Raw genomic sequence first — 14,798 nt, 5'->3', positions numbered from 1 at the left:
GCACTGTCTCTATTACTGAAAATCTCCCTGGGACAAATTAATGCTCTATAGTTAGAGAGATAACTATGTTTTCACCAAAATACTTAAGCAATGTAGGTTCTGCTAGTTTCTCAGAACATCACAGTTCACTAGGTTTTAGTGCCAATATTTAAGCTCTAGAAATAATTTCTGATGAAATTGCATTGTGGATAAGTTTGATCGTTCTTCTCCATGTTTTGTGAAGAGCGTGTTAGATTAGCTTGTTTACAAATAATAGTAGTATTAGAGTACTAAACTATGCTATCCAGCACTAGATTTGTGCTTAACAAGCCAAGAAGCTTGTTTCTCATAACTGCTCTTGTACAAATCAGAATACCAGCTTGCACTTTACACTAGAACAAAGCATGCTGCGCTCCATGAGGTGTAATGGCAACCTTCATACCACATATGTAATACACACCTACACATCAAGAGATTATATAATCGGTTACCTCCTGGTCAAATAAGGTGGGTTGCACAGCTAGGAATTCACAGTGCTTCTATAAGCGTCTGAGCTAAGATAAGCACAAAGGGTAGATGGAACGAGAGGGCAAAATACAAAGACTTAACATTTTAGAAGGAAAATTGCTTTACTAACAATGTAAAAGTTTACTGTATCTTCAAGCTGCTCCATGGATGATGAGTTGACGAACAAAAGCAATTCAAAAAAAGTTACACCAATAATTTATCAAAGTACCTCTGGACTGAAGCCCTACCATCCATCATGTCAGGCGCTTCCCCTAATTTACATTGCACTCTCTGTCACCATCCATGTCGTTAATAAAGGTCTTGAATAATACAGGCCCCAGTGCTGACCCCTGGGGTACTACACTCATTACCAGCCAGCAGTTGACTGTCAAGATGTTGATCATTATCACTTGAGACCAATAATTCAGCCAAGTTTTCAACTCACTCAGCAGTCTATTCATCAAGCCTAGAATTCCTTAGCTTCCAAAGAATGCTACAGGAAACAATGACAAAAGCCTTACTAAATCGTCCTATATTACAGCCACTGCTCCTCCCTCATTTGCATAATCACTCATTTACATATAGAAGGCAATCATGTTAGTCAATCGTGATTTGCACTTAACGAACCCATTTGACTACTCCTGATTACCTTCTTGACCTTCATGTGCTTGGAAATGGACTGCAAGAGGATATGCAATTCACGGGCTACGCAAACCACAAAAGGATGTCTCCCATGATTCTACCAGGGGCTAAGGTGAGGCTGATCAACCTACCACTCCTTCAGTCTTCCTTCTATCATTTTTCAAAGAAGGAAATAATGTAGCCTTTTCCCAGTCAACAGAAACATCTCCTGATCAGCATGAATTTTCATAGAGAACCACAGCCTCACAATCACATTGGCCAACTCTTTTATCATTCTGTGAACTTCATCTGGACTTGTGGATCTGAATGTACCCAGCTGCCCTAAGAAGTCCACAGCCTGTTGCTCCCCTACGAGCTGCCCATCTCCCCTTCAAACCAAATCAGCACATGCTGTTTTGGAAACAAGTTTTGCTTGCAAAGACTAAGGCAAAGAAAAGCACTGAGCACTTCAGCCTTTTCTGCATTGTCCGTAACTAGTTGATTCTCCCCCATCCATCAATGGACCTGTCTGCATTTTCCCTCAGCTTCTTTATGCAACTAGTATACCTTCTTGTGAGCCTATACTTTCCCTGTTACGTTGTCACACCTAATGGGCTTTGGCCTTCTTGGGTTTTTGGTAAGTATCCTCATGGTACTTTTACATTTGCCTTTTGTTACCTTTTCTTCCTTCCACCTCATCTAGGTGTAGTGCAGGGAATACATTATTGCCACTGCTAGTAACAGGCCACAGGGGCTTTCTACCAAGTCAACAGTGCAAAGCATCAAGGACTTGTCACACCTTGTTTGGACTTGAGCTATTTTAGCTGTAACAGCACATAGCTGGAAGTGCCAACTGTTGCCTGATTTGGTTTTCAGCTTCGGCCTAGTGATACATAGTTTTGTGGTATTATCCTAAAGAAATCATACAATATATGGTAAAGACCTAACAAAATGAAAGGGTCATTGTGGAAACAAACCTGGGGATCAATAAGAAAGCAAGTGTCACAACAGACCCTTTTGGAAACATATAAAAATAACATCAAGCAGCTCCAAGACTGAGAAGGAAGAAACTGGCATTTTATCAACATTTCCTTCCCAGTGAAGAACCTAGGGTGTTGATGACTCTCTCTGGTAATTTCCTGTGAAGTAATACAAGGTAGATATGAGAAGATTTGTATATATCAGCAGTAATTAGCATTAACTGGATAATTTGGACTAAAAGCATTAGTGGCCAGGGCCCTGAGTTGAGCGATGTATGTTAATTTATCCATCCAGCCAACAACCATTCTCCGAAATTCTCTCTAACCTCTTCTCCACACACAAGGCTGTAGCTGCCTGCGTTCAAGATCTGCTCTGATACAGTGCAGCTGTACAATCTGGTAACAGACTTCTCTGAAAACAGCTAAGTCGTGAGCGAGTAGCTTCTGGGGCTTCCACCCACTGGCATGAGTTGCATTTAAACTCAGGTTGCTGCTGTCCATCCTTGCCCAAGCAACGTCCTAGGCATGCTGTCTCTGGCCATAGCTCTTGCCAAGCCTAGCCTACTTGGTTTCCTGGCTTGATCACAGACTTGCCTTCTCACTGTGGATTTGGCTGTCAGTCACTAGATTATTGGCTGAAATTGGTTACTGCCACCAGACCTGCTATGGTCTTCTTGGTTTGATGCTGTGGGATCGCAATCGCTGTTTGAAAGGGCCTCTGCCAGTCTTGTTGTCACCTTTGGCGCCTGCCTTACTTTGTTACTGCCTGTTCTTGCTGCTCCCTGACAGCTACTATCATTGTAGTTGGACTGATAATATCTCATCATTTATAGTTTGAGTAGACCTAAGACTTTGATTAGACTGTTAATACATTCTTAGTGCCACATATACACAGCAGCATATGCTTCCTTTTTGTATGTTAGTTCACCGAGAGGGTCCCTGCACTGCTAAATCGGGTCTTCTGCTGAAATTCTCAGTCCTCCTAAGTAATCAGACAGTTCACTCCTAAGCTGTTAATAAATTTTCTGCAAAACTGATGCAGCTCTGAGTACCTTTCTGTACTTTAGCGTACAGAGACTTGAATAAGCATGAATAATCATCTTATGGTCACAGAAGCCTAAGCTATACAAGTGACCAAATTTGACCTCTCTATCCTTTCTAAACAGCCTGCACTCGTCCACAACCATGCTCCGACTGCGCACACTGTCACTGACTGTCTTCACAACTGATCACATTGCAGCCTTGCAACTGGCCTGGAATTGCTGCTCTTCCCGGTTTTCCTTTTTGCTGCCCAAGCTCTATGCAAATGCATGCACAAATATTTGAGGAAAGAATGCCCACAGAACATGCTAGTCTCCTTCAATCTGTTCAATGTTTCCTTGGCTGTACAGGGTGTATAGATCCATGTATTTGCTGTATGAATGAACAGTAAGGTATAGTAACTGCAAGGTCGGATAAGCCTTGGCAATCTTTTCTGCAGCATCTCAGATTTGAGCTCCAGAAAAGCAGAAGACTTCCTGAAATGATACACTGTTATGGAAATTGGCAGGTTTTGTCCCCTGGAGGAAGAAAAATTCAACGACTAGGAAACTCATTGTTCCCTATTTAATAGTGCTGGTTCTAATCGAAAAACCTGAGATGCTCAGCCCAGACTCTTCTCCCTCAGTGGAACTTTTTTTTCCCTTCCTCTCCTCCAGAACTCTGAACCTCCTCTTTGGAGGAACAGCTGCAGATGGAAATGGAGACTTCCCCACTGCTGGGACTCTGCGTCTTCTTGATGCTTCTGTCTTCTTTTGGTCACACCAAATTTCTCAGCCTTGAAGGGTTTGGGGTCTCGTATCTGCAGAGTCTCTGCAAAGATCCTGTCAATCTCTTGGTTCATTAACCTTGACGCAATAAAGCTCCTGCATCTGGCACCACAGGAATTCTACCAGAACACACCTCTGACCGGTGAGGTCGTTGCCTTTCATAGCACAGTGCCAGGGAGAAACCTTGAGAACCCCCAACTGCCTCAGACCAGGGTTGTAGCATCCACCCTCAGGACTTCCATTTAGATTACAGAAGTAATGATGGCACCATCCAGCACCTGAGAGCGGCTCCTGTGGTGCGTTGTCAACATTTATGCGTCCTTTTCGACTATGAGCAGCACTTCTGAGCCTTCTGTATGCGCACTGAATGCCAACTGCAGCATCAACTGCCCTCTTACTGTCTGCAAACCCAGTCTGCAATGCTCCTTGTCACTTAAGGGTGCCTAGATGTCAGATAAATAGGACGTTGGACACGCTCTGTTCCCCTTTCTGCCAGGTCCCCTACTCAGCAGGCAAATTTTGGCTGTGATTTTCTTAGCCTGTAAACAGTGGATCCACTGCATACTGCTTCTTCCTTTACTGTTGTCCAGAAGAGTACCTCAACAGAAACTCAGAAGTGGTCTGATTGTTTACGAATGGACTCTATTTTGTGACAGTCGTGAATGAAAATATTTTAGCAGTTAAACATTGGAAACAGCACTCAAGTCTGCCAAAAAATCTTGGTCAGCAAAAGTATAGAGCGTTCAGTCATGAGACCAAAATGCTCTTGACCAGGCACCATTTAGGTAAAAGAATCTCCAAAATCCTCTGTATATTAACTACACATGTAGCCAAAGCTGTACTTCTGTATTTCTAATTCACGTCTCAGAAAGTGTGATTAAATAGCATGAGTTCAGTACAACAAATAAACATGAATCTACATTTTTAAAGTCACATTTCTTCACTTTATGTGCCACAAACCCCAAATCATAGCGTGAGTGTGTAAACGTGGCTTAAAACTTACTTTTGCAGAGGTTTGCTTTTGCTATTCTGTTTCCCCATCCATGGGGTCTCTGTTGGGGCCACTGAAAGGTTTATCTTCAGTTTTTGTTATACGTAGATGGGAGGAAAAGCTTTGGCACCTGTTTTTTGATGCTACATGTTACGTTGGACTAGGTGGAGATTCAGAGAACATTCTAAAGCTCTCTGCTTCACTCAGAGTGAAATTTCACTAAGTAAATTTCAGTCATCAAGGAGAATCCGGGACTTCAAACTTGAGTTCTACAGTATTTGTGAAATCTCAGTATGGACAGTGACTTGACGATCTTTGGAAATTCTGGATCTTATTTTTAAAGTATGTTTGAAAATATTGCTGAAATATACTTGCTTGGAAGGTCAATCAGAAAAAAACTCAAATATTTTTGCCATTACTAACTCCTTTAGCTATCTAGAATCTGACAAAATAATATAAAATATTTTGGAAAATAACTGAAGAACAAAACCAAAATAAAACATTAGCTATTTGGCTTAGATGTACAGCTCCCAAAACACACCCCAGGGGTCTCCTATTGCCTAAATGCTACAGCGCAGTCCACAGCCAACAACTGGCTGCATGTATACATGAGGCTGTATGAGCTAAGAGGTCTACTGTGAACAGTTGTTAAAGGTTTGTGTTATTTCTTAGCTCCCACAGCACAGTCTAAAGAGCTTTTCAAGGCAGACGTGAATGATACACGATATCTCTGTTGCCAGGAAATGGCAGGAGGTAAACGTAATTGCATCCCACTCACACTTTTAATGCGACCCAAGGAGCTTAAGTTCCTCTCCCCACCCCAAAAAAATCCAAACCCCTGTACCTGTCAGCATGACATCTACGACCACGTTTTCAGGAGTTGGATTTTTGAAGGATATGATGACAAAAGAATGCTGGCCAATGCATGCACTGATGCTGGTTGGTTCCATCAGCTGAGGAGGAAGACCAGTACCGAAAAGGTAAAATATCCACTCTTTAAGCTGTAAATGAAACATGTATCATTATTTATTATCAGCTCTGTACATTTTAAAGGCATTTTGCCTGCTTCTTTCTTCTAGTGTTCTATGTCTCTTTTCTGTTGTAAAAGTGAACTGCTGTTGAACACTTTTTTTTCTCTTTTTCTTTCTCCTTCACTCAAGCTGTTATGTTACTCTAGGTATTGCTGTCTGGAAATTAGTAGTGGGAGATGTTCACATCTCCTCTGCATTTAACTTCTGTGCTACTCTGAGCACAGAGTATTTAACTTCCATGTAGCTACTCAGAGCTTCCAGTGTAGTGAATGGAAAGATGTAGGTGGTTGCAAGAGGACAATTCAAAGCATGTATATTAGAACCTGAAAGCAGATAAAGTGAGAAGTTCTCTTCAGAAGATGAAGGAAGAAGGAAAATAATTCTTTGATGGGACAGCACTAGAATGATACAAAAAGCTAAAATTGTTACTCCAAAGATAATAAAGAGCATTAACCACTCTGCACAGAAGAATTGAGAATATTGGAAAGAACTAGTAGATACAGAGTATCACCACAGCAGAAAAAAAAAAAGAAGAAAAATATAATTACATTAATGTGTTAAATTTGATCATTTATTTCAGCATGACAGTAAAGAGTTGCCTGCCCCACATTTACTCTTTTTAGATTATGAAGATTGATGTTGATAATGCCACTTATTATGGAACCTTTAAAGGTGAATGAGCAGCAAAGGTGAATGGTAAATATAAAGATACTACCATTATTTTAAGGAAAATGTTTAATTTGTACATTCATGTTGCTGCCTTTAAATAATAACAATACAGACTAAAATCTGAGGCTTATTACAAACTGCTCAAAGTGACCCTTTGATCTGTTTTGTTCATTATCACTCAAAAAGGTATGCATCACAAAGAGAATAGAAAATAATAAATAAAATCAAAACACTATTTTCATTATCTGAAATATTGCATTTACTTCTGCATAGCCTGTCTGAAAAATATAAGGAAAATCTGTAATAGACAGGGTTCACAAATCTAACAACAAATCTGAAAATACCTACAGTAAAAAGTGACTAATATACTGAGACTTCTCAGCATACACAGGGATAAATAAAATGGCGCATCGTAAGTCTTCAGAAAACAGCTTTGGCAGCAAAACTGTGTGCCTTTATTATCATTTTACAGAGAAACATTCAATCCAACAAGAAAAAAGACATCTTAATCTTATTGAAGGAAAGTTTTTGGTAAAAGTCATCCAAGGCTACAGGATTTTAATTAAAAAAAAAGAAAAAAAGATGGAAGAACTGTTTATATACTGACATAGGGACTACCCAATACTAAAAGTCAGAATATAGAGGTAGAGCCTGTGTTTTGTTTAGGATTTAGACAGTGATTTATAACACCTGGTTTGCAGGAACTTCTGTATTACTCAGACTAATAAGAATTAAATCTACCTCCCTTTAAAATTACAATTTGTTTTGTTATTGTTGCCTTAACCATAGCCCGTTCACGGTTACAGCTTCATGAGCAGGAGGCTACCACCGCTCACTGTTCAGATTCTGACGGCAAGGCGAATAGACTTTGAAGCAACACAGGACTAATTTTTTGGTGAAGCCCCTCTGCTGGTCGTAGTCAACAAGAACCTGCCCAACAGTTGCCAAGCCAGTATGCCACAGCATTTGTGTTCCTGACTCGTGCTTCCTTACCACATCGGCCTCAAGAAGTTAAACGTGAACAAAAGGCTGAGCACACTTTGCAGGCTTATTTTGAAGGACCAGAACACGGGCATGAGCACTCCAGCAGACCATGTTTTCAGAAAGCTGGATGTGTCAAGCTATTACCGGTCTACACCGGCTTGTTATCGATACTTGGTGCTTACTTAGCCAGTAACGATAATTTTTTTAAAAAACAAACCTCTTAATACAGAGGTTACGAGGCAATATTAGCCTAACTGCTTTCCATGCCCACCGTAAATTTGTGTCAGCCACCTTGTTCATAGCAAGTAATTTTACACTGAGGTACAGTGCAGGGGTGGGAGGAGTGCACATGTTCATATTTTGTGCAGGTGAGCTGTAAAGATCAAGTTTGAGCTTCTGATTTTTCGTGGTTAACGAGCAGAGCCATTTCGAACGCCATTGCTTCAAGTGCTGAGCGCCTTTAAAACAACACACTGAAACTTTGTCAAACTGAGCAGCTAAAGAAGGAGCCAAACAAAATTAGCAGTCAGTCTGGAAAATAAAACAAGACAAACAAAACATTATACAGATTATAGGACAGGCCTGCCTTGCCTGACCTGCAGTTACTGTTCCTCACTGACCCGCTTTGTGATGGAGCTCAAGATCATGTATGCTCAGTGCAAGAAATCAAGAGGAAAAAAAGACTAAAAACCCCCAGAATCCTAAGGCAAATAATACAAGATAGGATCTAATATTGTGCTCAGTTTCTCTCTAATATTACTACTGTTAAATGCCCTGCATTACACCTGGATGCTAGCAATGTGGTAAAAGAATAGGATAATACAGATAGGTTAGAACTGTGGGTGTGGGTTAGGTTCAAGCTGACCTTTCCGTTGTGCTGTCCCAACAAACTTAATTTCGGATTTTCGCAATGATTAGAGTTAAACTCGGATTCAATTTGTGAAGAGCTCTTCATACAGCTTCAAACCAGAAACAAACGAAGCAGGTAATAGCACGGAGCAGTTTCTCTCAGTTCAGCAAAGACGCACAATCAGAAATAGTTAAGGCTTATCCTGTAAGAACTGTCATTAACTGATTTTAGATTAGTCAGCTATTCAGCCATCAGATGGCTTAAGTGTCCATTCAGATATATTTAATCACAGAAATCAAGGGAGGAAAATCAATGTCAGGGTGGGGGGGTTACATTAAAAGTTGTTTGAGGCATCCTCCACTGATGAGAAATGGTCTTCAAGTTTTCATTAAAAAGGGCAATTACATGTGTGCAAATATTCAGTGTCGGCTATCAGTATAACAATTAGCAAACCAAAATAGTCTGGGATTAATTTAGTAAGGACTGTAGCCGTGAAAATGAACAAAAACTTACTAAATTCAAAAGATTCAGGCATAAAAAGAGCACAAAGGTTATGGCAATATACTGAAATGGTTAAAGGGGTCTGGACAAAGCAGATAGAAGGATGGGATACTGACTGAAGTTCACTGCAGATAAAAACTTGGAGATTTGCCATTACTTGAAGTGAGATGCACTGGATGAGAAGATTCAGGTGGCAGGGCTCAATTTGATCCTGAAAGGTTTAAATGAATCATTCTAATGTTTTATTGCTTCTGTATTTGGTGAAAAATTTCTTTTTTTCTTTTTTAAATATAGATAAGATTTCTGTGTACCATTAGGATCCAGACAAGATAAGGACATTCTGTCCTCTTGCACTGGCCTTGGATATACACTGTTCATAAGAGAATTGCTGTCTCCTTGTTTTTATCCTTAATAAATATTTAAGAAGAGAGATCCTGAAAATAAACGCTGTGTTAACACCACCTACAAATAACCTGTCTGTTCCACATACTTTATCAGGAAAAAAAATTGTCACATCACTTCCTTCACTATTTGTTTTCTTCATATAAAAGAATATTTGCTTTTGCAGTATTACTTAAAACACTACTGAAAACTCCTGGTAGCACTGGAGTAATTCACAGGTCAGCAGTCTATTAGGATATCTGAAAGTCCAAAAAGAATACAGAGAGGAAATTGCAGAGAAAGCAAACGCTTCATTCAACCACAGCTCATGTGATTAAATATTGTCATTTACATCCTATTATCAGTTTTCCTTTTTGTTTCCAGTTGTAATTTTTAATCAGCTAGTAGGTCATGTTGATGACTCATGTTTCTCTATTTACTTGTTTAAAATCAGGAAAATTCACAGAAAACAATGTCAACAATTCTAAGATGCTCAAAGTAAAAACCATTTTCAAATAAACTGAAAGGAAGAAGTCACTTTTTCAAGTGCATGACCTTCCAAAATTCAGATCAGATAAAAAATGAAACAATTTAATCTTGTTTTGGGTTGGGAAAAACATCAAGAAATTTAATTTCAGGGGTCACAATGCTAAGAAGTGCTGGTCTTCTGGTGTTAAAAACAGCAGAACTAATTACCAAGAAAGCTAAAATTATTCATTACTTATTCTAGCTCCTAGGCCATTACGCCACATTTTAATCCTGTAAATAGAATAATTTCTGTGTAAAACTAAGGTTAAAACAAATTATAACTTTTGAACATCTTTGCATTTGCTTTTTCATTATGCATCCAGTCATTAAATTTCAACTTGACCTACAGACTGAAACCCTTACTTACGTGCCTATTAAAAATATTATCTAATCTGAATTCCAAGTATTGTGGGCAGCAAACACAGTATCATACCTGTGAACATCTGAAGGTTATTGATGCCTTGTGATTGCCTCTTCCAAGGGCAGACGGACAGAATTGCACAGGTACTTCAGTGGTGGAATGAGGAGCGACAATCAGCTGTAGAAATACAAGAAAGAAGCAAAGGAAAGAGAGGGGGTGAAAAAAAATCAATTTTTGGAGTCTGTTTCTGTTTTGTGCTTTGTATCTACAGGGTTGATGTTTACGTGATTAATGTGTTCCACCAGATGCTTTCTGTCCCCTCAGCACGCGCAGGCAGCTAAGGCAGCAAGTGTATTGCAGTAAACGATCTTCGTGGCAGTCACTGCACGTTCATTCCCCAGAAACTACAGAGCTGCTGTTACAGATCGCTCCAAGGACATGGACAGCGGATCTCACAAGCACCATTCAAACATGACTGTGGTGTCTGATCGCACCGATGCCACTAAAAGGTTATCACATTGACCTCCAAAGACACGAACTGGCTTATAAGGGAAATACATGGTAGGTTTTAATAAACCAGTGCTTCGTCTCTCTTCTGCTTTCCTTTATCTAAACTAACATTGTAAATGATGTTGCTAGGTTTCTCTTCATCTGAAGTATACTACTCGAGTCTCGATAGCACAGGGAAAAGCAAAGTAGCTGACTACAATGGGGTCATAAATGTTTTTAAGAACTAGAAAAGCAGTGAAAGAACAGAATTATGAATAATAAAAATGCCAATGCATTGAGGGAATGATCAGCTAGAATCACTGAATACACAATTACCGCGTCTATTTTTTTTAATTAAAAAAAAAAAAGTACTAGCCTTTTAATATCATACTTGTTTAAATAATGTTTGCATGTAAGAAGATAGAAAAAGAAAATTGATTGGAATTATGGACACTCTTGCTGTACTTTATAAAATGAATATAATTTACAACTAATAAAGGTCAAAACAACAACCTACAACAGCTGGCACCGACAAGCCCTCTTATAAAGGAAATGTCAGCCCTGGAAGAATGAGCCGCTAACAGGCAGTGAACAGGAGTTATTAAAACATTCATTTTTTGTTTCCTACTGTCCCACCACATCCAGCCCCTGACGGGGACAGGGGCCAACTGGGGCACCAGGACCGCTGGCCATGGCCACAGCGCTGAGGCCAACTGGAGACCCCAGAGGATGAAGTAGGGACAGAGGTGTCCGCTCCCAGCCCAGGGCAGAGGCCCCTGATGAGGTTTATGTTGCTTTTCCTCGCTGCCCCACGGCTTTCCCTGCCATCTCGGAGCTGGATCCTGGTCCTGCCAGTCAGCTTCTAAGTGTGTCTATAGGGTACCGGCACAATTATGGACTGGGATGCTGGTGTGCCTTCAACAACGGGTATTCCTACGGGTGGTTACTGCCACCAGCAGTCAACTGCCGCCCTCCCCCTCTTGTCACCTCTGTAAGGTTTCTGTATTACCCAGAATAACGGATTTGGGGAGAGCCACCTCCCACAAACCACCTCCATTCCCACCCGCCCCACTGCCCGGAGTTCATTTAGCTGTTCGTCATCTAAAAGGAGCCTGAGCAGCTCATTTCTCAGGGAGTTCCTGGGCATGCTCAGTATCCAGAGACCTTTTTTTTGAGACTTTCTATTTTCATTTGCAGTCTAGTTCCTACCTACTTTGTCCAAACCAGCCAGCCCCATTTATCAAATGCAGACTTACAAATGGAGAAAGAACCTTATTGATTACCCCCTCCCAAATACTTTTGAACGAAACAAAAAAGCAAGGTAAATACAGGTTGTCACAGCATAAAAATACATGATGAAATTAAAAATACAATTTTAAAAATTTTAGTAATTTCACTAAGCAATCTACATTTTTTGGAATAATAACTCTCCCATAAAGATGAAAACAGACTGGAATTCCATTTTCAATAAGCATTACTTGACATATTATCATTACACAGAAAATGCACTGCCACAATGAATCTAAATAATCAACACGGAGTTATGATAACCCAGCACACTGCCTGCTCTGAAAGCAGGAAAGATTTTTATTTTTTATGTTATAGATCTGTTTTAAAAAAATCATTTTATATTACACAGTATGATGTTTTACTGTATCCAGAAAGTAATTTTCTTTGAAATAAAGAGCTGGGTAAAAAAAAAAGAACTTACTTTCTACTGAAAACCAAAGAATAAATTGCTTTAAAAACTAGAATTGAGAAATAACACTAACAAGATGTTTAAAGAAGGTAATACTTTGCCACAATCATTCAATAAAATATGCTAAAGTTAACCCATGCCCTGCCTTTCATTTTGTTTAAATAAACAAGTGTCTACCAAGACACCCATGTGAAAGGACACTGGTACCATCAGGTCTCAGATATAACTGTTCAAATACAGAAACCGAGTCTGAAGAAGACTGAGCAAATACACATACATTATTCCTCTTATAAATCCAACAAAGGAGGGAAATTTTTCATTAAATCTAAAAGTGTATTCTCTACGCTGCACAAAACAATACTCTCGGCCGTTAAGAAACTAATAAAGCTTGCCCACAGAGACTTTGAGACTGCACTCCTCTCTGCCAGCCCTTCTTTATTGAGTTATTTTTCCTCCCCAAAAAATTCTGTTTGATAGCCAATTAGGATGGAAGCAGCTTCAAGAAAAAGGTTTAGGCTAGCTACAAGCCAGGAGAACAGCAATCTGAAGACTTACAGTGAAAGCATGTTTCTTTTTGGCAATACCCCATTTGTAAGAGGTTTTTGTACATTTAAGTTACATCATAAATATATGCGTGTATAAATATAATAGACATACATGTGAAATCTGTCCATGTATTTATATAGAGGGAAAGAAGTAAGTTGGGGAACGTAGCATTACCGATGATTGATAATTTTCATCTGTTAAATGCTGAACATGAATCCTTCTCTACCAGAGATAAAGCAAGCTGTGGTTAGGAAAGAAACATGAAACTCAACATCCCAATGACTGTTCCCCCAGAAACTCATAATGCCCAACATGCTAATGAAAAACAAATTAGGAATTTTGCAGCAAACTTAGGGGAGTTCACTTCTGTTCCAACTTTTTGAGAATTTGGCAGCATTTCTAAAGATGTTAAGTTAATCCATAGACTGTAAGGTTGACAAGACGGGAAACAAAAATTAGGTGTAACTTGTTAAAAAAAAAAAGAAAGAAAGAAAAAAGACATAAGAATCCAAATCACATTAAAGGAAATCCTTGAAAACCTTTATCAAATTATTGAAAGAAAACCAACATCGTATATTCCATTTAAAGCTGTTTCAGGCTACAATTGCACAGCTCCTAACAAGATATGTACATTTTTCTCATTTTCATCAGTTTACAAAGTAGGTGATGGAGCTGCTTCTAATTTACATGAAGCTGACGAGATTTAAAGCTTTTGAATTTCATTTAGACTTCATTAAGCACCCAGAAGTTCAGGAATACTTGAGAGTAATTCAGCTGGACCTCAGGAAAGCCTATTTCTAATTATGTCAGTACTTGAAATTGAATCAGATCTATAGAAAATAATCCCTTGTGGTATTTTAGTAACGCCTTCTGTTGCAAACTGAAGCTCAAACAAATTTACACACACATCGAAGTATGATAAATATGATATTTGAATTTGTTTAAATTCTGAAATTTTAGTCAAAACTTTGGTTAATATCTTAGGCAATTATCTCCAGGAAAGATAAAATTTTCTCTGAAATCTGTGTTGAATCTGTTTTAGCTAACATAACTCAGTGACTGATTAAATCCGTTTGAGATAGTTTCTGACAGCCCAATACCTTCAACAATTCTGCATCTTAGATGACATAAAAACAAATATGAATAACGATATGAAACATTAAAATTACTGATTTAGAATATGCAGAATTCTAAAATTAATCTACTAATTCTCTTCAAACATTACCTATCTTAATTGGGCAATCCCATCTTCAAACTATTGTTCTAATAATTTGCTCTTTATTGCTGCATTTCATCTGAGGATTGCTCAAACCAGATTTTTTCTGCTGACAAGAAAGCATTATTTGCTTTAAAGAGAGCAGAAACTTGAATAATTAAGATGGGAAACTTCTGTCACACATCACAAAGACATTGAGACAGGCATTAATATAAACTAACACCTTAAACGCAGGTTACAGTTTATAAGAACTAGTAGTAAACTTCTGGAAGTTGAATGCAGTGCTGTATGGACAGACTAAACCTAGGATGCAATATATTCAGGAGAGGCAGCAGGTATTTAAAGGCCATCCCCCGTCTTTGTTATCAAAATGGGAAGGAAATCACAGTACTTCTCCAAACATGGGTCTGCAACGGAAGAAACAAGTTCAAAAAGGGACAGACACATGAAATAAATGCTAGGTAGTTGCTTATAGCAAATTCACCAAAGCTATCCTTTAACTGAAAGTACTGCTGTAAATTGGAATTCAACGCATAAACAACATATAGGACTGAGTATTCTATTAAGAAAAGAAAGAAAAGAAAGAAAATTACTGCAGGTAGTGTTGAATGTGTCTTTTCCTAAGCAATGTAATGTAGTTATTGGTGATATGTGAAT

General features: G+C 38.9%; 1 protein-coding gene across 1 annotated transcript in view; it reads right to left on the bottom strand.

Annotated features, from left to right (window-relative positions):
* CFAP47 (cilia and flagella associated protein 47) overlaps window positions 1-14,798 on the bottom strand; it is a 347,638-nt gene that overhangs the window by 75,187 nt on the left and 257,653 nt on the right. The window contains 2 exon segments of the mRNA XM_049834739.1: window positions 5,731-5,887; window positions 10,264-10,368. Of these exon segments, the coding sequence (XP_049690696.1) occupies window positions 5,731-5,887; window positions 10,264-10,368 (262 nt within the window).

The sequence above is a fragment of the Accipiter gentilis genome, chromosome 32, assembly GCF_929443795.1.
Source record: "Accipiter gentilis chromosome 32, bAccGen1.1, whole genome shotgun sequence".
Taxonomy (NCBI): Eukaryota; Metazoa; Chordata; class Aves; order Accipitriformes; family Accipitridae; genus Astur; species Astur gentilis.
This window is presented reverse-complemented; position numbering and strand designations above follow the sequence as displayed.